Below are 21587 nucleotides of genomic sequence, written 5' to 3' on the forward strand. Positions count from 1 at the left end.
GGAAATGAGCAAAGTGTTTAAATAGTTTGGGGTGGTGTCTTAAGAGTCCAGCAGAGCACGGGACAGGGAACCTCAAAAATAGGAAAAATAAGTTCCTGCCCCAAGACTGGTGTGTCAGAGGGCATCTCCCACGTGCAGAGAGGACCTGTTTGAAAATGACCCCGTTTGCGGCATCAGCTAAAATTTGAGGCAGGCAGCGTCAGCGTCTTTCTGAGGACGGATAAAACGAGCGTCTGCTTGCCAAAATGGAAGCGGTCTGCTCTGCGTGTGAGGAGAAAGAGACCACAAGCCATGGCAGGGCGAGGGGAAGGCGACGAGAAGAACATCTTGGGAAGCCTTAACGGCCGCGACATGGCGGCCAGCGCGCCCAAGGCGCTGTGGTGGCCAAGGCGTGAGGCGCTTCGGGCCTGAGCCTCGACCGGAGAAGCTGGGCCTTGATCGCCGCGAACCTGTGGCAGGAAAAGGGCCTGTTGAAGGGAAAAGGGCCTGTTGAAGAAGTTCTAATTAGGGTCGCGAGGAGTTAATTAACGAATTCGGGGCCGGGGGGGGGGGAGAAGCTAACGGCGCTCCCCGAGCCCGTGAGGGGAGAGCGAGCGAGCGCGCGCGCGCACGCCGGTTGGCGCCTCACCAGCCGCCGCGCGCCGGGCCGGGCCCCGCCCCTCCCCTCGGGCCGTTGGCGGCACCGCCCCCGCGCGCGGCGGCCGTTGGGGGCGGGGCGGTTGGGGCGGAGCGGGGCGGGAGCGGGAGCGGAGGCGGCTCCGCCGCCGCCGCTGGAGCGGAGCCCGGGGGCGGGCGGAAGGGAGGGGGAGCGGCGGCGGCGGGAGGAGGAGGAGGAGGAGGAGGAGGAGGAGAGGGAAGAGGCAGTAGCAGCAGTAGCAGCAGCAGCAGCATGGCGGCCGGGCGCGAGCGGCTGAGCGCGCTGCCGCCTCCTCCGCCTCCTCCCGCCGCCGCCGCTGCTGCTGCTCCTGAGCCGGAGCCCGCGGGCCCGCTGCCCAAATAGCCGCCCTGCCCGGTCCTGCCCCGCCCGGAGAGCGCCCGGCCATGGAGCTCGCCAAGCCGGCCTTCCCCGCGCTGCCGCAGGCCAAAGAGGACTCTGAGGTGAGGCGGCGGAGAGGGGGGGGAGAGCTATCAGGGGCCCGCCGCTCCGGCCCCGCCTGAGGAGAGCCGCCCGCCGCCGTGGGGGGGGGGGGGGGGGGGGCAGCTGCCGCGCCGGCCTCGTGGGCGCCCGGCCCGGCGTGGTGGCGCGGATGGTCCCGGCGTCCCCCCAACCCCCGCCCGGGGCTGTGGGGGCCTGTCGTCCCCCCCCCCCCCCCGCCGGTACGCCCCGCTCCGCCTGGCCGCGGGGTCCCCGCTGAGATCCCAGCGCAGGCCTCGCTGGCCGCCCCCGCCGGTCCCCACCGAGGCACAGATCCGCCTTCTAACCCCCGGCGACACCCCCGCCCGCAGGTCCGGGGGGACCACCGACCACATTCTCCGGTCCTGCCCGTTGTCCTTTGCTCCCTGCCGTCTCCATTGCCCTCACAGAACCCCTTCCCTCCTGCGCCTCCCCTTGCGGGTGCCTCCGGCCTTTCCCTGCCTGCCTGCTTTTGGGGCTGTGAGCGAGCCCTGCCTGCTGAGGAGAGGGTGCCTGCTTTCACAGAAGCCCCCCCGCCTCACTGAGGAGAGGGTGCCTGCTTTCACAGAAGCCCCCCCCGCCTCACTGAGGAGAGGGTGCCTGCTTTCACAGAAGCCCCCCCCCCACCGAGGAGGGGGTGCCTGCTTTCACAGAAACACACACACACACACACCCCCCGCGGTTCATCTTGGCTCCCTTGGCTTTTGCCCTCTGACAGCAACCCCCACTCAGCTTGCTGTCGCTGCTGTCCCCTCTTCTGTGCTTCAGCATGTCATGGCCTGTCTGTTAGCCGCCCTTTTGCTTTCTGCTGAGCGTTCCCTCTCCCTTTGTATGGTCACCAGTCCTGTCCTCCATCTGCTGCTGGCTCCCAGCTTGCCCCTTTTTGTACGTGCAAAAAGGTAAGGAGCTGCTAGCAGTGAGTACCTGCGTGTCCCCTTCCAAACAGTTGGTGTCTACTAACTCTTAGATACTCCAGAAACAATTTGGCGCTCTGTTGGGGAGGCATTTTTACGGTGTTGAAGAGCCAAGACTTCTCTGCAGACTAAGACAGGTGGCAATATCTGTTAAGACTAAACTGCACCCCGCGTGGTGTTAGAGGAGTCGGGTCAGTGTGGTGTCCGATTTCTGAACTTGGCTTAGCTTCTCAGTTCTGACCCTGGATATTGGTGGTGTGTTTTCATGTGTCACAAACAGCCTCAGGTGTCCCGCTTTGACAGCTTCAGATACTTCATGCAAAATGTCACAGTCTTCATACGGGGAAGTTGGTAGTATCTGAGCTCTGCAGAGGACTATAGATTGTTGCATAATTCATAAACATTGGCCTTTATTTCTGTATTAATGGCGTTGTTGAATACTGTTGTTGTGGTAAGTTACCTGAAAGATGGAAGTTACTATGTATTTTTCTTTTTTGGTTTTGTTGTCAAGGTTTAAACACGCTCTTCATTTCAGAGCTGTGGAGGTGTTTACAAGTCATCTTGGTTGTTTTCAGAAAGTTGTAATCAGTTTGTATCTGAACACAAATTATATACCACCCTGTGAGGTGTATAGTTTGTTTGTTTTTAAATATCTTTTCTTTCTCAAGAAACCAATCATATTATCTACAGTTACTTGTGCAAATGGTTAACTGAATTAGCCTGGATGGCTTTTTGAACCTCTTTATAACTAGAATGGCTAAAAAGGAGTGTGCAGTTAAAATAGTTTTAAAAACAGAGGTCACTGCCAGTCTAACAGCTCTTAGCTGATGAAAGCTGAAACTTTAATAGGGTCCTTCAGAGTGGATTTTATTTTTTTGCTTTTTTCATGCTCTATCTCTCAATAGTATAATGTACAGAATGTTACAACTCCACATGCTGCAAGACCATAGTGGAGAATTTCAAGGACTGTTTTTAAAAACCCAAAGTTAATTTTTTTCAACAGCTTACATTACACTATAGTTGGAGTATTTGGGGGAAACAGAAAAGTTAAAGCCAGTAGAGAATGTCAAAGTTCTTGTGGAGCTAACTTCTTCAGCAAAGCCTAAGAGACCCTAGCCTTGAGCCTTCAGCCCCATCTTTAAGATGGTTTGGAAAAGCAAACTAAGGAAACTAAAAACATTCTGCCCACAAAATGTAGTTATTCTTGAAAAGCTGAAGATCATCTCTTGTGTATTGCAGTGAGGAGGTTCTTTAATGAGGAGTACTCTCCAATTTTATTTCAGGAAGTTGGTTATGTATGGTTTAATGCTGTCTTGGTAGATTTGATTTCAAGATATTGGGCTGCAGCAGGGGAGGGAAAGGAGAGAGAACTTGGGGAATCCCTGGTTTACTTGCTCAAGAGTAAGTGCAACTTTGTGGTCACTTTAAGGCAATCTAACTGCCACCCCCTAGCTCCCTTCTCCTGTCTGACACTAGTAACCATGTGACAGCTTAAATATAATAATAATTTTTTAAAAAGCCAAATTGCTGAGCTGAACTGGTTGACTGCACAGCTTCACACTCCCTAGTGCTGGCACGTGGAAAAGTCAGAGAGCAGGCAAGGCTATCTGAGGGGATGACGGCAGCCTGTGGTTGGATTGACTTAGGCAGACTGCAGGAATGTACTCTAGATAAATAGGTCAGTTTTGTGGCCTCTAGATTGTTTGCAATGTCCCTAATCCATACATAGTATTACAAATTGCTGGATTTTTAAACTACTTGGCTATTGGTACTCTTTGGAGCTTGCGAAATGCCATGTTAAGAAATGCCAGTGATGTTTACCTGCCAGAGAGAGTTGTGCCTTCTTTGCGTTCCTCGTCTGATACCATCTCAGCAAATGACGGACCAGAAGTTCATTCTTCTGAGTACCCTTAGCGACATGTGTCACTTTTTTTTTTTTCCTGCAGTTTGTGTGTACTTAAAGTTCGTTCAGGTGGTGAAACCATGTTTGTTATAGGTCAAGCACAGACAGGTATTTGCCAGCGTCTGCCGTGCTTCGGTACAACCGTGTGTCAGTGTTGGCTTGCGGTGCTTCCTCTAGTCCACTCTTAGGTGCTGGCTGCAGTCTGGGTGAATTGTCCAGTTCTGCAAGATGAGCTAATGAAATCTGGGATAAACCAGCTTCCGTCTTTCACTGGTGAGTCTATGGCAGTTAGAAGCTGAACTCGTTTTTACAGGTCCTTATGCCATCTGAGTGTTTTCTACTTTTAATTTTTGGATATTCAACATGTAACTCGCTATTCTTGCAAAGCTTTTCTGGTATATTTCATGAATGTCTGTAAACTCTGTGTGTTCTTTTACAGATTAGTGATAGTGAATATGTCAAAGTCTTATGAGTAATAGTGGTTCTACATGGCATGAAAATAATTTCTAAGCTTAGATTTATATGTCTTTTTCTAAAATTGGCACTACTTTCAAGATGACGTCTCAAACTTTCTTAAATTTGAGAAGTGCTGGGTTTGGTTTCTTTTCCCCAGTATAAATGTGTATGGCTAAAGTCCTGTTGAGAGTGTTGGGTTAATGTTAGTACTGAGACATCTTAGCACTTTTGGAAAGATGGCAAGTAAGGACTGGAATAATTCAAGGAATTTAATGGAAATTATTTTCCCATTAAATCTTAAACAAACAAACAAAAAAGAATAGTGCTAGGATGTATGTAATGGGAACGCAGCAATAATTACATTTCTTTGTTAAAACGTTAGCATATTTGCTTGCAAGCAGGCTGAGTAAACTACTATTCGTGATGTATTTAGAATTTTTTTAGGACTCTCCATGGTTTTTGTAATGGAATTATCAGCTTATTGACTAAGCAGTCATATTTGCCTTTTTATTATGCGTAAAAACTGAGGTCTCTTAAGCACATGTTTTTTTGAAGAAATTTACATTTCTTAACAGCTATATTTAGTCTGAAATGCTAATGTATTGTTACTGCTTTTTTTTAAAACTATGCAGTAGTGCAGTCCATCTAAAGGTGGAACAAATTTCTTAAACTACTTTTACTTCTGAAAGGAAACATAAATAACCCCCTGAAACATAGTGACTCTTCTCTTCTGCAGAGTCTTTAAAATAAGTAGGAAGCCTGTATTATAACATTTATTTTACCTGCCCACAGAATAGAGCAAAAGAAATTAAAAAAAAAAAAAAAGCTATGTTACGCTGGGAAATGTAAATCAGGTGACAGATTTTGATCATAACTCTGTGGGATACTATCAGACTACTTTGCATATATCAAAAGAAGTGCACTGTGGCAGCTGAAGTTGAGCAGTCTTGTCAGTCGTGATTAACTTATGCCTTGCATCCGTGGGAAGCCTGTTGAACTGCGTAGGCATCCACACAGACGTGAAGGTGGCTCACAACTGGAGCAGTCTGGAGAACCAGGGGCTTAAAGCATGGGCTTTTTAATCTAAATGAGGATTGTAGAGACCTGTACATTCCTTGGCTGTCTCAATATAGCCCAACTCACTAGGCTGTAGTTAAAAAAACAAAGGCCATGAAAAGGGATATACTTGCACCATTATAAACAATTCTAATAATCCGAATACAATTTTTCCTTTACCATTAAAACTTGTTCATTACTGCTCATTCTACAGATTCTTTGTAAAAAGTGAATCGCTCATTCTACAGATTCTTTGTAAAAAGTGAATCATCGTGACCTTTTATTGTAGTGGGTAGAAATGCGTGGGATGAATGCAGGAGAAACACTACTAGAAGAAATTCAGATGAGTCTCAGCTTCTGTGCAAGTATCTTTAAAAAGAAAACAATACAAAAAGTGTGGCAGTCCTGCCACTTGGCTGTGTGCTTCATATAAGCTGAAGAATTCTGTCTTCACTGCTTTATCGTGCTTTAATAAAACCCAGTGCTGATGAACCTGTGTGCTAATAGGTAGTTAAGCTAGTAGAGGTATCTTTTGCACCAGTGTTACAGAATGGGACAAATAAGAAGCATTTGTTTCTCTTCTATATTATGTTTCTACTTTCCATTTAGTTGCCTTAGTCTACCTTTTTATCCTTTTCCATGGCTTGTGTTTCTCTTTGCTAAAAATAACCTTTATTTTCCTGTTGTACACTTCTTCCTTCCTCTGTGTGCTCTGTCATTCCCACCTGCTATTGTTTTTCCTCTTCACCTTCCTGCTTTTGTATTCCTTTGTATTTTCAAAAGCAAAAATGTCTGTATAATGAGGACTTCCTATTGTCCAAGTACTCTTTAGAAATACGCAGAAAACGCTGTTAAGCACTGCTTCCCAGCCCACGTTGACCAGTGTTGAGACTGACTGAAGTGGGATCTGTGACTGAGGGGGGACTTGCCGTTACAGCAAAGCCCAACTAATAGCTGGCTTTGCTAAAAAGTGGCTTTACCCGTCCTGCCAACCATCCGGTGTTGTCACCGTTTTTGTCCCAGAGCTTATCTGACCTGTGGTGACCTGGAGCAGGGAGCTTACTTGGTAGACAACCGGCTTTGCTAAAAAAGCTGTTAGTTTGGGGCCGTTATAGTTTCCTGAGCATGGTGACTGTAGGATTAGACAACTGCACAAGGGTGGGAATATAGCCTCACCCTTTAACTGGCTGCTGCTTTGGGTTAGCAGTACTGTCAAAGCCTTCCTTAACCTTGTTAGTATAGCTCTGTTCTTGTTAGTGGCATGCCCACATCTTGAGTGAATGAAAAGACTGGGTTTAGTTTTTATATTTTACATACTTGCACTAGAACTTTTACCCGAAAAAAAAATAAATATATTTAACCCTGAAGTGGTCAGGCAGTTGGACTAAATGATCATTGTAGTTCCCTTCCAACTGAAATAATTCTATTCTATATACATATTAAAAAAATACATATATTAAAAAAAAATAAAGTGCTTCTAACTGGAATAACTGTCCATGAACATGAAGCATAACTGAAACTGAAGACACAGCCTTTCATTGCATTCTTTGTTATAGCTAATTTTGAGGCCCTTAAAGTAGCATGCTTCATAGTGATAGACATGACAGATTGCAGTAATATTCAAATATTTTTCTTGAATATTTTTTCAGTACTTCATTTAATTTGTCTGTTTTCTTATTAAAAGATGGCAAACGAGTATGCTTTATTACTACTTTAGTACTGCATGATTTCTTTTGACAATTGTTCTATTTTACAAAGGCCATTGGTGTAACTAGCTTTATTTTTGTGCAGGTCTTTGATGATGATGTCCCCTCTCCCCCCTGCCTTTTTTTGGACTGTATCAGCTGGGAGTTTTTTTCCAAGATATTGTCTAAAATACTTTCAAATTGTGATCTCATTTCATTGTGTAAATTAGACTTAAAACTGCCTCAGAATTAAGCATAAAGCTTTTGTGTAAAGGTAATCGTTGAGGGATCACAACCCATCCACAATCCAAGCTGTAGCCTGCTAAGGTGGGGTCGTAGTAGTGTTGGCAGTTAATATAATCACGCCCTCTGGCTGTTCTGATATACCACTGTTTAGCTGTATCTTTAATTTCGTATACAGAGCAGTACAAAGTTATATCCAAGAGATCAGCTGACCAGAGCAGATGAAGTAATTGAAGCAGGTCAGCAGAATGTGTGGCTGTCACTGCTGTAACAGTTGTCTTCAGCTTTGATTTCACAACTTGTGGAAGAATGTTGGAGGAGAGACTTTTGAGTGTTATAGCTTATATGAATATTCCACTAGACAGAGAAACAAATTAGGCAAGAGGATTCTGACAGACCCTAGATTTTCAGGGGTACGCAAGGAACAATCAATCATGCAGAAGTCTTGCTGTGATGAATTGCAGTGGGAAGAGAAAGCTGTACAGAGAGGTAAGTGCTACTATTAATCAACAACAAATGAGCTGTCTGAGTGTTGGAAAAGGGTCAGAAACCTGGAGTGGTCAGGAAGGTTTTACTGGGAGTTGCGTGCAGCTTTTCAAAAGGACTTGAGTAATGGTCTTGAAAGCAGGGAAAGTCATGGCAGATGGTGGCTGATGCCCAGCGATGCTGAGCAGGTGAGGGGCAGCAGCTAAAATCTAGAAAAGATACTTCTTGTTGTTGGAGTCTCCTTCTTCAAACTACTGATCTGATTTATTTTACTGGTGGTTTTTTTCAGCACCTTTGATAGCTTCTTCCTTCATCTAGGACAGTCTGTGGTTTGCAGGCTCTACTAATTATAAGGCAGCAGGAGTTTAACCATAGTAATGAAAGTGCAGTACTGCAGATTGCCTTTCAACCAAAGATGAGCTTTGGCAAACACAGACTAGGATATACCTTTTATATGTGAAAATTAGATGGGTCTTCAGACTTAAACTGTCGGATAGGGACCAGTTAAGTGATGTCATGTATATCCATTTCACTACATTCCTTCTGGTGAAGCATATGCAGATAGCAGAAGGTACGTTGTGGTGCTGTGTTTAAAAACCACAGTCCGCTTTTGTGCAGATCTTGAGCATAGACAAGTCTCAATGTCAGGGCTGTTAAACTAATTAAAACAATTCATAATATGAATTTTATATTAAGTCCTAGCCAAGGTCAATCTTTCAGGAAAAAGTCCACATGTATGTACATTTGCACATGTTAATGTAAGGTGTCAGGGTTTTTTGCTATTAAACTGTTCTAAGGAAGAACAGGTATAGCTATGGCAAAATATTGACAAAATAACCATAACTGTTGGCAGCATAATTCTTGATGTAGTTTGGATATTGGTTACCAAGAAGCTCTTTGTAGTGTAGACAAGTCTCACCTATTCGTTCATGTCTTCAATTTATTTCAGTTATAGATTGGCTGTAGATGGGGAAGGGAGGGCTTCAAAATGTACTTTATTCCCTTTTCTTTTGCTAGTCGCTCCATTCTGGGACAGCAGTTGAAGTGCTTTAGATAGTCCCTGGCATTTAATTTGTGCGAATGCAAAACACAGCAGGTATGTGCAGTGAACACCCTCAGCAAAACAGCTGAGGTATCTTTTAAATTTATCTGTCAGTGAATCACAGTCTAGTCTTATGAGTATTGAAGATCACGCCTTCCAGTGAGTTGTCATGTATTCTGTAGAACCTACCAAATACTTAGTAGCAAGGAGTGGTTTTATTCTAGCCAGCTCTGGCATCACCGGTTGTTTTCTTAGCACAATTATTGTATTTGGTCTGATAAGAAGAGAAACTTTCAGTAGTTGTTTGTCTGCTGGCTGCTTCAGACAGTGTGGAAAACATGGCTGATGAATGAATTCCTTAAAATGAGACCCCTGCTTGGGTTCAGTCTACATTAATAGATTATTTTTTTTTACATAATTTTTGGTAACATTTAAATAATCTTGCATTGTTAGTTTTAAAAACCTTGAAGGGCTGTCACGAAATCACTGGAATCACTCTTTCAGTAGTTTGTGTACTTTCTATAAAGAAAACATTTAATCTGAGACATAGTCTTTCAGGTACTTATTTTGCAGACTAAATCCCTTTGGAAACTGTACCTTTCTGGCTTCTTGAAGAACACTGAAGACTAATGTCTGAAGCCAATACTGACATTTTTCTCTTGTTCAGAACATCTGTGGCATCTGTTGTCTTTTGGGTTTTGGTTTCCTTTGGATTGTATATTGCTAAATTCTTGCCTACTTATTTTGCACAGCTAACAGCTGTTGAGACTAACACGATTTCCTGTTTCTAATGCATTTGAAAGGAATATTTGTAATGTATTGTTAAGTCCTCTTGACCAAAGTAGTGATGAATTTGTGTTTTCATTATGCTCTAGATTAAGACTTTTAAATTCTCCAAGTATTTAGATAGAGTAATAAACCCACTTAAGCACTTGTATACTCCTGGAGTGTAGCTTAAGATTTTCAGAGTTTATTTCTCATAATAATGTTTTTATGCTTGGACAAAACTGGGGTTTTCTTGCTTTTTGGTGAATGAAGTATGCTTTCATACATGCAGTTAGACAACAGGATTATGCTAAAACACTCTTAGGACAACCTTCAAAGGATACAGTTCTGCAAATATCATCCTTTTGTCACAGAATTTCTACTTTCTACTACCAGGAACTTTTATTATTACAGCTGAAACATACAGAAGTAACTTAGCTTACCTCTCTGTCTTTAGCAAAGATCATTTCAGTGTATTTTATTTTCTTGTTTGTACTACCATTTTAGGTAGTATTAAAAGAATTGTTTTGAGTGGCTTAATGTTTGTTTGCTTTCTCAGAAGTGCTGTCCCAGATTCAAGTGGTTTCTAGAATAACTTTACTGATACTAAAATCCCTTCTAATTCCACTAACAAGAGCTAGCAAAACCTCACTGCGTAACTGTGTGTGTGTCTGGGGGAACCACTGTATTTTTCTCATGTGCCTTAGTAAAAAGGGGAGTTAATGTGAAATTGATGCTACCAGTACAGCTGCAGGTGCTAAGGTGGACAGGAAGGCAGTTTAAGGTCTTGGATCTTTCTTGGTTTAATCCTCAGCTCACTTCAGAGGCTGAATATTTAGAGTTTAACTTTCTCATAGTTTTGAGGAGATTGGAACATCAACAAGAACGACATATGGCAAAGTTTTTTCTTAGCTGCCGGTGTGTGTGGAGCAACCAATAAAGTTATGTAAATAAATGTATGCAGTCTATTTTATTTGATATGTTTGACTATTTCCTTTTTCTTCTCCAGCTGGTAACTGTGATATCAGATATAACTCCTTCATGTGTGAGGGTCAAAGAATGAGTAAGAGCCTGTTAATAGAGGACAGTGGGAGTTGCAAAGAAGGAAAGACAGGAATAGAGTCTGAGCATTTTTCTGTTCAGCTTTGGCAGTTCTGTAAAATGGAGCAAAGGATGAAAATATTGAGCCTGGCATTTGCTCTGGGCAGTTCTGATAGACTGAGTTGGATGATAGCAAATAGTCAGCTGGTAAGGAGTGGTTCTCAAGAGGTGAACCTTCACAAACTTGAGGGTCTGAGATTCTGTGGAAGGGTGTGATGTGCTAGCTGTAAATTAACCGACAAGTAGTATCATGTCCTTGTGACTGAACACAAGCATATGCGTTTACTGTGCAAGGATCCCTCCCAGTGTAACTGTCTAGGATGGAGAAAAGTGGAGATTCACTGTAGTGGCTTGCTGTGTTCATGGGGTACATAAATTTCTACAATTGTTAAAGCTAAATCCTGAATATTCAAAATAAAGTTAGTTGAAATACATTAGGTGAGGCAGTGTGGATTTTAAGGGAGTTATCTGCTATACTTGTTATCTCCTAACTGTTTTTCAGTGGCTGTAGGAATGTACCAGTCAAAGGAAATTTTTTGCTTCTGTGGCTAGGACACAATGTTGTAAAGCTTTTTTCTTTTTCTCCCCACCCGTCCCCGTCCCCCCCCCTCGGCTCTAGAGGGAAGTTTCTAAGCAGAAAGCTGAGGTGTGGATGTACACCACTAGCTATTCTACACAGGCTTTGTCACTGCTATAGGGTAGTTGAGGTTTCTTCACATTAGCTTTCAAAATAGTGTTCCTTGCACTTGAGTGTTACTGGTATCCATGTGGAGAGTTAGCAGTAAGCATAAGCAATGTGCCTGTTGCATAGCAGGTAGCTTGTACAATCTGCAGAAAATAGATTTTGATTCTTTTACATAAGATCTCTGTCTGAATTTGTTTTTCCCTTTATGTGCCTATATAATTATTTTTTGTTTTATTTTAAGGATTGGACCTATCCCATGAGGAGAGAGATGCAGGTATGACACACTTTCAATTACCATTTGAGTCAAAACCAGTGGTGCGTTCAATAAGAAAAAGAAAGTGCCCTACAAAAGAGCTAGCATCAAAATTAGTGTTTAGGGGTAAAGTGTCAGGCAGCACTATGGGAGAGATGTGTGAGGATTGCCAGGTTAGAGTGCAGGTGTGCTTGGATCTCTGTTGTGCAAGTACTAAAATAAAAAAAGGAATTTTGTCCTTTTCTTCAGAAACCCCAAAATACTGTATTTTTGTCTTCATGAATATTTTTAGGAGGTGGTTGTTAACAATGTATTGGAGCTTTGCTTTTTAACTTGAATTTGGTTTGAAGTAAGGGTTCTCAAGTAGGATGGACAATTAAAATTTTCCTACCATGGTGTCAGCCAAATCTTTGCACAAGATAAGATCTACAGATCTACGCATCTTTATTGGCGGGGAGATAAATGGTTAAAAATTGATATTTTCCTACTACTAGGACAAAGCTAGAAGACTTACCATGTGTGTATCTTTTTCCATGAGAGTGATTTGGAATTAATTACAAGACACGATTATGTACAAAGTTAGAGTTCCCTTCATTTGATCTGGGGCTGGGTAAGATGCAGTAATCAAACTGGAACTTAGTCCAAATAAAGGACTTGATTCCTGTTCCAAAACAAGATCTCCTGCACAAAGATCATGTTTCTTTTATTTTGCCAAACTGATTTTTTTTCCTTGTCCTGTTATAAATGACACTTGATAACACATCTCTCACTAATATGTACATTACTTGTTTCCATGGGCATAGTCTGAGTTAAGTGCAATGTATTATTTAAAATAATTTTGAGTTGGTATTAAATGTCTGTTCTTCTGCCTCCTAGGAAATTTTACCTGGATTATTTTTAGGCCCATATTCTTCAGCTATGAAAAGCAAGGTATGATTTTTCAGAATAGTGTCTCATAAGGAAACTTTGCTGTGGTGATTTGTTTTGTTACTGTGGTGATATGTTCAAGTGTTATCTATATAGGTGTAAATTTGGTTGCAATCCTGAACTGGAACATGAAAGATGCTATAGTAGTAGTAATATGTCGTGCATTTCTGGGATGGTCTTTTTAGCCTTCAGGATTATCTGACTGGGGCCAGTGTCAATGCCTCCCCTTTCCAGCATGAATCTCAACTAGTGCTTTGGGCACATGCTGGGGCAGTTCACACTTACAAGACTGTGTTTTCTGTAACAGTCTTGTAAGCTAAAAGGTTGCTTCAGGAGAAAAATGAAAAAAGAGCCCCGATTAAATTTTTTCATGTCGCTTGAAGTTCTGCATGTGTTTGTGTACACACACGCACGCTCCCTCAATTCAGATAGTCGGCTTTACCTAGTCCTTACACACCAGAGAAAAGTGCAAGTTTGAAGTGACTTGCATGCTAATTGCAGTGAGCATTCATGTGTGAGCTTTCTGTATTAAAATTGAGTCTTAGAGTTAAGCTTGAATATAATTTTTCTTAGAAAAAGGCAAATCGTTTGAGACTTGCACATTACTGGTCAGGTAATCTATTTCCTTTTGCAACACAAATCAGAACTGGGAACTCACACATGCAGTAAAATAAGGTAAATTGCATGTACAATAAAGTCAAACACTGCTAAGACAAAGCTTGTATCTGCAAACTTACCTCATAGTTTAAATGATCTTACTTTCAATGGTCTGATTCCAGCAAGAATCCAATGCTAGCTGAAAATTACAACATCATGTAGGGACTTGCAATTTCAGGCGAAGTGAAAGGTGGGCAGAGACAAGCAAGTTCATTAAATGCTGCCTTTACTGCCTGTTCTTTTTATTATTGCTAGGAATGCTTTTCCTTGCAGCTCCTAACGGTTGTTTTGTCTTTTTGAAAGACAAAATTTTTCACACTGTGCTTGAACATTAGAAAACTAGCTCCGATTTTTCCTTGAGGACATACTATAGCCCTATTGTGTATTTAAGTATAGTTTTTATTACTGTGTAATAGATGAATTCCATAATTTTAAAAAAATGTGTTTTTCTTTTTCCACAGCTACCTATACTTCAGAAACATGGAATAACCCATGTAATATGCATACGGCAAAACATTGAAGCAAATTTTATTAAACCAAACTTCCAACAGTTATTTAGGTGAGAAATGATCATAACATGCAGACCTGCAAATAATGAAAGGTCTTACTTTTAAACAACTTACTCTGTATTAACAAGATTTTTTTGTTAGTGTTCTTTCCAAATATTTTCACGTTGTCAAAACTATTTGAAAAATGTGCAAAGGTGTAGAAAGACTTTTAAATCCAAACCATGTAGTTTATTCATCCTGATAAACTCTAGATATAGGCAAAGTCTGGAAATGAGGAATATCCATTAGTTTGCAGTAACTGTCTTCAGTTTTGAAGCTGTTAGTTTGTCCTGCTAATAAAACATTTGAGGTAACTTAATCAGAATATGTGTACCTCTGAAAAAGTTGCATGCAGCCCTAGAAGAGAACACTGGCCATATTTACAAACTGATGGGGAACATGTGAGTATGTAGTATGCTGCTTTCAAACAAAGCTGAGTCACCTGTAGCATGGCACTTGTGAATTTCTTCCACTCTGAGAGGTGGCTTTGTCAGGGGATGTTGGAAAAGGTTCCTCGCTTGCTTCTTTCGAAGGACAGCTCCAGAGGTTGCTTGATTGTAGAAGTTCTGGAGCAAAGTAAAGTCAGGAGGGTAGTGCTGGCTTCTTTCTGCAGGTTTGAGTATTGTAGTGGGGTTGAATCAGCTGTTTGTGTTCTGGTGGCAGCAACTCAGTGTTACTGTGTACTCATAGCAACTGTTTTCATTGTAGGTATTTAGTCTTGGATATTGCAGATAATCCAGTTGAGAATATAATACGATTTTTCCCTATGGTAAGTATTTGTGTGTTAATGGGAATGGATTGGGAATGGAGTTGCCCAGTAAGGATTTTCTGATCTAACAGATACCAGTTTCAAATTTGGGATACCCTGCCTGAGGCACCTGGAAGGGCTGTGAACTCTTAAGTGACCTTATTATTACCACTTTTAGTAAGTGTAATTAACTCCTTTTTGTAAGTATAGTAACTGAGGCAGAGTTGTAAGAGCTGTACCTTTTTATGGTCTCAAAAAAAAGAAAAAAAGGCTGGTCTCAAAACAAAGAAATCAGGTCATAGGAGAGTGCTGGAGAACTTGGCCTGTAAGAAACCTTTTTTTTTTTTTTTGAGCCCAAGAGTAATTACATCTCTTGTATCAAATACTAAAACAAAATCAACAGAAAATAGTAACTAATTCGTGTAATTAAGTTTTACAGCAACTTGAAACATGTTTACTGTAGAGGAATTAAAGTAACTTTAAGTTAAACAGTACCCATTATATACTGACCTTTGGAAATAGAATAAACCCTTAGTTTTGAGCTATGGTTTTGTATTTTTATTTTAGGTTCGTTTGCAACAGAGCAAGAGCATTTTGTTCCTCCCCACCCCCTCAAAAAAAACCCCAAACCCAACAACAAAACAAAACACTAAAAAGCTCTTCTGGCTTCCCTGTGTATGGTAGAGGTGGTCATGTTTTTTCAGAACAAGGCAGGAAATCAGTTGATGGCTTGCAGCTTTGCAAAAGTATAATGCCACTTGATCAAACAACATCCTTTGCAAATCTCGCAGTTACTGACATCTTAGTAGCTCAGTGTTGGTATGTTTTTAAAAGTCTAGTCTTTTTCCCACAATAAATTATTTAGATTTTGCTTTTAATCTAATCAGCTGTTTCAACCTGGCAGTATTCTGCAGACCTCACTCCATCATGTCTTGCCTTATAGATTGATTAGACCTGCTTCTGTAACAGAAAATATCATTGGATAACTTGTAGGAAGACACAGGTGTCTGTAGAGCAGTCCAGGCCACATTGCTGTTGATGCGTGTGGGTTTTAATTTGTGGTTTTGGTGGTTTGTTTGGGTTTTTCCCCCCCAGCTGTTAAGCAAAGATGTTTAGAAATTACTTGTTATTATACTGGTGTAACATGTGACATAATAATTGTAAAAGGCACACATACTGGATTTTTATGCATTTTTTGTTTCTGGCTTCGCACTAGTTGTTCACTGACAATTTTATGGATAGTTAAAAGTACAAAAGAAATATGAATGTCCAGTTGAAGTGATGCCTAAGTCTGTATAAACAGAGTGCATTATTGTCACTGTATATAAAGACTGATAATAAAAATTCTACCAAATTTAAATGCAGGTAGCAATAACTTCTAAAATAATCTGAAACTTTGACTCTTGTAATTTCTTTCTTTTTAGACTAAAGAATTTATTGATGGAAGTTTACAAAGTGGAGGTAAAATCATGTTAACTTTCTTCATTTACTAATACATTGTTGTTAAAGGTTTAAAGCTAACTTGGTATATATTAGAGGCTCTTAAATATGAGGTTTTCTTAAATTTGGGGGTTTGTTGTGCTTGACTTGAACTATATTATACAAGTTCAGAGCAAAGTGTTCTTTCCTTTTGCCTCTGACTGGAAAACAAACTTTTTTGTATATCTGGTTTGTTGTTTTGTTTTTTTTTTTGTTTGTTTTTTCCCCCACTTTAAACACAACTGTGTTCTGTGCATGAGTTGTTTTTGTCCCCTCTCTAATGTAGGGCCTTAAATTTGTGTTGTGGTCCTGGAATGCAGATTCTGTTACTCAAAATCCTCAGAGGAGCAGGAATATATGCTTCTGTAACTCAGGGTAGTAATGGATGGAGTGTAGTTAGTAATTTAGAGCAAAGACAGACATGCCTATTATTCTTAGGATGTACCTTGCTACTGTGTAGTTCTCCATAACAAGGAAAAACTGCATTTCAAAGCATTTTCTTCAGTCTGTACAAGTATAGTTGGGTTTTTTTTCCTTCTCAGGAAAAGTTCTTGTCCATGGAAATGCAGGGATTTCTAGAAGGTAGGAAACTATCCATCCTCCTTATTAATTATTTTTTTTAAAGAATGGAAATACATTTTACTAATTTTTTTTTTCTTTTCAGTGCTGCCTTAGTTATTGCATACATAATGGAAACATTTGGGGTGAAGTACAGGTGAGAACAGAGCGTGGTCATGTAGTTAACCATTTGCCTGAAAAGGCTTAAGTGAGAGAGTACTGTAGTACAGATAAGAAGTCTGATATGTCTGTAGGTATTCATTTTTTAATTCAAGTGGTGTAAGTGAGTAATTTTGGAGGGAACGTAAACAGTTGTGTATTGATGCATAAGCCAGTTGTTACCTACTGAGATTGAGTGAAGACTTTACATGGGGCCGATTATTCCATTTCACTTCACTGCAGGTTTGTTTACATCCTTTCTTTAAGAAGAAGTAGGTACCTGCTGCTAATGGGAATAGGATACCAACCTACATGGATTAATGCCTTGCTGTAAAACTACAGGAGAGGCCCCAAGAGGCTGTTCCAAGTAGTGTGTTGAAAACAGGCCAGCAAGCTGAAGACTGGAGGTGGGGGTGGGCAAATAGTATTTTTACAACTACTGCTTCCTATTTTGCCCAAACAATTTCAGTTATACAAACCAGTTCTGAGGAGCATTTAGAGGTTGTATATTTCCTAAGAACTGATAATCAGAAGGAAGACTCCTGAAACCACAGAGACTTTCATCATAGTCTGTTTTCCACTGAAGTATTTTCTCTGTCCTTCTCTTTTTAAGGGATGCGTTTACTTATGTTCAAGAAAGAAGATTCTGTATTAATCCTAATGCTGGATTTGTCCATCAACTTCAGGTGACTTCTTTTTTTCTAGTCATAACTCAAAAGCCATCTGATGAATCATCTTCCTGCAGAACAGCTGTTTCTACTTAGGTTTAACATTTACTGTAAAGTATGCTTCAAGTAAATGTCAGAAGCTATAGTAGAGCTTGGAAGGAAGATGAGTGGGTACCCTAGTTCATTAGACTTAAGCTTTAGACAAAGCAAATGGAGGAGAAATAAAAATCCTGTTTTGTGCAGTTATTAAGAGGCTCTGAAACAGCTTGATTGGTGGCTAAGGAAACTGCAAAGTGAATGTTGTGGCATGCATCAGTGATGCTTCCTGACACTTGCATTCAATGGTGATAAAATTCACAAGTGTGAAACAATGAACAGCAGTATCATGAAGTTGCGTTATCGTATTCAAGGAGTCTACGGGGCAAATGGTGGGTAAACATCAGGACAGTATGTTAAAACAGGTTTGCAGTCTCTCTGCTATTACTTAAGTGGCTGGCAGCAAGATGATTGAATATATCCTGAGTTGTTTGGGGGGGGAGGAGTGGGGGGTGGGTTTTGTTTTGGTTTTTTGTTTTTTAAAGTAACTCCTGTGAGGAGTTGTGGTGTAGCACTGAAAGCGTGACAGGTCACTAGAATGCAACTTCAAGGCCTTGTATGGTTTGTCCTTGTAACAAATCGCTGAAGCTACTGTATTCTAAGTTTGGTTTGTTTCTACTGTCTGAATTGCATTTTGAGAGCAGCAATGAGTTCTCTGAACATTCTCACAGAATTTTTTTAATGAAAGTTTACTTTCTTCCTTAAAGCCCTTTCTTGTCATCCTTTAAGTTTTCTTTTGTTCTGTCTTCCTGAGTTTTTGTTGTTCATGTCAAAGCAGCAAAGAACTCTCTTCCTCTAAAATCTCTGCCTTACTCTAAGATACTCTCTAGTCCATCCTAGTGAACTCTCTGAATTAGTCCTTCTCATCCTTACAAAGCATTATGCCAAATTAATAGCAATATTACTATACTTTTCCAGGAATATGAAGCCATCTATCTAGCAAAATTAACCATCCAGATGATGTCACCACTGCAGTTGGAGAGATCCCTCTCAGTTCCACCTGGTACTACAGGTCAGAAGCCTTTCCTGTTGTGCGTGATGCCGCCTGTCTTACCTGGTGTTGTGTGGTGACTTTTGCACTCCCTAAGTAAACCTCCAGCAGCAGTGAGTCTCAGACTTTTGGGAAGGGGATAGCTGCAGTTGGTGTGCAAGCTATATTCAAACTTCAGTTTGCAGTAATTTAAATACTCTGTTCTCCTATGGTTGAACTGTTCTGTGCTGTTGTCTGCACTTCCATACCATACTGGGGAAGGGCCCTGCCTCTCCCTGTCCCTCAAAAGCCCTGAGTTCCTTAGGGGAATCAAGAGTGACAGGTTGAAAGCAGCCAATATTCATGACATAATTGCTGCCCTTAAAATTAAGGCAGTTGGTCTGAAAAGAAGTTTTGCTGTGCCTTTAAACAGATAACGGGGGGTTAGGGCATGTAAAAAATGTTACCTTAATCATATAGAGGTGTGCCAGTAGCAGCCCCTGCTAAAGGTCAGTGAAAATGGAGTTTGGGGGGACATGTAAAGGGAACACAAACAATGGTGGGTTCTAGGAAATTTCTCTTTCATGTGGAGAAGTGTGAGAGAAGAGTGCTGTCAGCAACTGTCTGTCAAAAAGCTTAATGTCTTCAAAGGGTAGAGTTCCTGCAAGAAGACAATATCTGCCCTGTAGTCCTACCCACAGCTGTGTATTGTTAGAGCTGATCTCTTCAGATGTGTCTTGCTTCCTCTTGCCTTCTGCAGGAAGTTTAAAACGAGTGCATGAAGAGGATGAAGAACTTGGAACCATGCAAGTGGCAGCAGCACAGAACGGATGATACCTGAGGACAAGCACTGTTTGTATTGTGAATTCCCACCAAGAAAGGTGAAGAAAACTAGGGAAAATGAATTAATAATGCAAAATGAACACACACGTAGCTTCTTTTCAATTACATGTTGCTTTCAGATGTAAATCTGCCTCTGCAACACACTAAGCATCATTTTTAAGATGTTGGACTTCTTGAATGAATAGATGGCACTGATTGTTTTACTCCTTTTTTACACTTTACAGTTTTATTCTAAACCAAGATTTTTGGACTTGCAAAGAGGTATTATTGCAATAATGCACTTTTCATACTTGAAATTTCTTTATTTGTATGATATAAAGTTATTACTTTAAACAAAATGCAAGTTGGGGGGATTTGTTTATAAAGTTATTTGTGTAATTTATAACAAGAGAATTTAGTAAAGAAAAAGTTTGCTAAAACTCACCTTGTTCTCAGTATATATCATGGTCATGCTTGTAGAAATGTGCTTTATGAACTGCACTATGCGCTACTACTGGCAGTTGAGCAACAGCAGTGTTCTAATCAGTATTTAACTCTTTACCTTGTTATAAAACCTCATTATATGCTGAATTATTTTGACACTGATGCTCCGAGACCAATTTAAGACAAAATACTGTTCTAAAAATCTCGCCTTGTTTTATGCAAGTTAAACAGAGTACTGATTAATTACCTAATAAAATAGTCATGTGCTGAATTAATACAGAGGGCAGCTACCAATTTTACACACATCAAGACTGAATTCTTTTAGCTAGCATTAAAAAGCTGCTTGTTAAATTAGTTATAGGTTGATTTAAGTTGACCGAGCCAGTATGGTTCATCAGTCTACAACAATAGTGCATCTTCAAACTGGTATTGAAGGAGTAGTTCCCTTTGTAAGCAATAGTTGCATCATTTGAGGTAAAAATTGGGTTGGTGTCTGAAAACTGAGGCCCAAAGCACTGGCCATAATAGCATCAAGACCTAAAGGATTCACCTTGGCTCTTCTAAAGCATTAGAGTCAATTAAGGCCACACACCTATCAGTGCTTTAAAGTTTTCAAACTGGGAATTGCAAAGGTGTGGTTCGTGCAGCTTTGACTCTTCTCCCTTTCCAGAAGCACTGTGATAACTAGTGGCTCTGCAAGTGCAGTCTCAGTTCTGCATCTCTGCTTTATTTGCCAATCAGTCTGTTGCATAAAAGATAGAATTAAATGATGGCTCCTTTAGAGCACTGTGGTGACTGAGCAAATTACAAAGCTGTTAGAACAACTTGTGCAGTTGGGAAATCTGAGCTTGTAATTAGACTATATTTTAACAGGGAAGAGGTGGGCTCAAGAGAATTGACTCAATATAAAAGACATTTGGGGATCTGAGCATCCAGCTATCTCCCTGTACTCTGGTATGGCTGTGTGTGAATGGCCAATGTTGTCAGTCTCAGAATGAGCAACCTGTGCTGAGGGGGACCCTCTGAGGGCAGGTATCTTTGAGTTTGAAGGGATGAATCTAAACAGTGAAACCATTTGTACTGTGAGGATCTCTTCTGATGCTGCTTTTTGCTGGAGGATCGTCCAGCAGCTTGTTTACTTTGTAGGAGTTCTGCCTCACTTTGTGTATTCAAGGCAAGTTGACCACGCCTGTGACTTGCTGATCTTTGCTTAGTCACTGATCCTCTGCCTTGTCTTACAGCTTCTGGGAAGGCTTGCTGAGGGGCAGTCCTGCCAAAGCAAGTCTGGGCTCTTGGCCTGTGTGAAGGCTTTTACAAGCAGTTAGCAGATTCTGGTTTGAAAACTACTGCCTGGGTTAAAGCATGCTGCTAGAACAGATGTTGGTGTCACCTGAGGAGGAAATCCTCCTGCAGTAAGTCAGGGCTTGTAGCTGAGCCAGGACACCTGGGTGAGGCTTTGTAGCCTAATAACCTCTTCTGGTGTGGAATAGGAAGGCCCTGGAGTGCTGTGTGTGGGAAGGGTTCACAGCTTCAGTGGAGCTGAACCAGTGTTCAGCAGAACTTTGCTGCTGTCTGTCCTCTGCCACCTGTGTTGGTGATGGAGCAGTGCAAATCCTTCAGAAGAAAAATCTCTGAGAAATGTACGATGCTTTAGTTTGGAAATTTTCAGCTTGAAAAAAGGAAGTGTGACTGTTAGCTCCTTAAGAACTACAACTTGTCAGTGTTAAGCTGACTGGCTAAGCATGCAGTGCTGGTTTTGCAGTTGTAGGGTTTATTATGTGCTGTTAACTGACTCTCTGTAAAAGAAT

General features: G+C 41.2%; 1 protein-coding gene across 2 annotated transcripts; it reads left to right on the top strand.

Annotated features, from left to right (window-relative positions):
- Nucleotides 1-799: 799 nt before the first annotated feature.
- On the top strand, nt 800-20066 carry STYX (serine/threonine/tyrosine interacting protein). Of its 2 annotated transcripts, none has more exons than XM_075029483.1 (11): nt 800-1098; nt 11692-11724; nt 12580-12633; nt 13749-13846; nt 14544-14604; nt 16008-16044; nt 16605-16644; nt 16727-16777; nt 17393-17465; nt 18462-18555; nt 19274-20065. In XM_075029483.1, the coding sequence occupies exons 1-11, from the start codon at nt 1042-1044 to the stop codon at nt 19345-19347; spliced, it is 672 nt and encodes a 223-aa protein (XP_074885584.1). In that variant the 5' UTR covers nt 800-1041; the 3' UTR covers nt 19348-20065. The 2 variants fall into 2 exon arrangements, with proteins under 2 accessions (XP_074885584.1, XP_074885585.1); XM_075029484.1 differs by lacking the exon at nt 800-1098 and adding an exon at nt 7213-7860 and having other exon boundaries at nt 19274-20066.
- Nucleotides 20067-21587: the final 1521 nt, after the last annotated feature.

Source organism: Buteo buteo, chromosome 6 (assembly GCF_964188355.1).
Source record: "Buteo buteo chromosome 6, bButBut1.hap1.1, whole genome shotgun sequence".
Classification (NCBI taxonomy): Eukaryota; Metazoa; Chordata; class Aves; order Accipitriformes; family Accipitridae; genus Buteo; species Buteo buteo.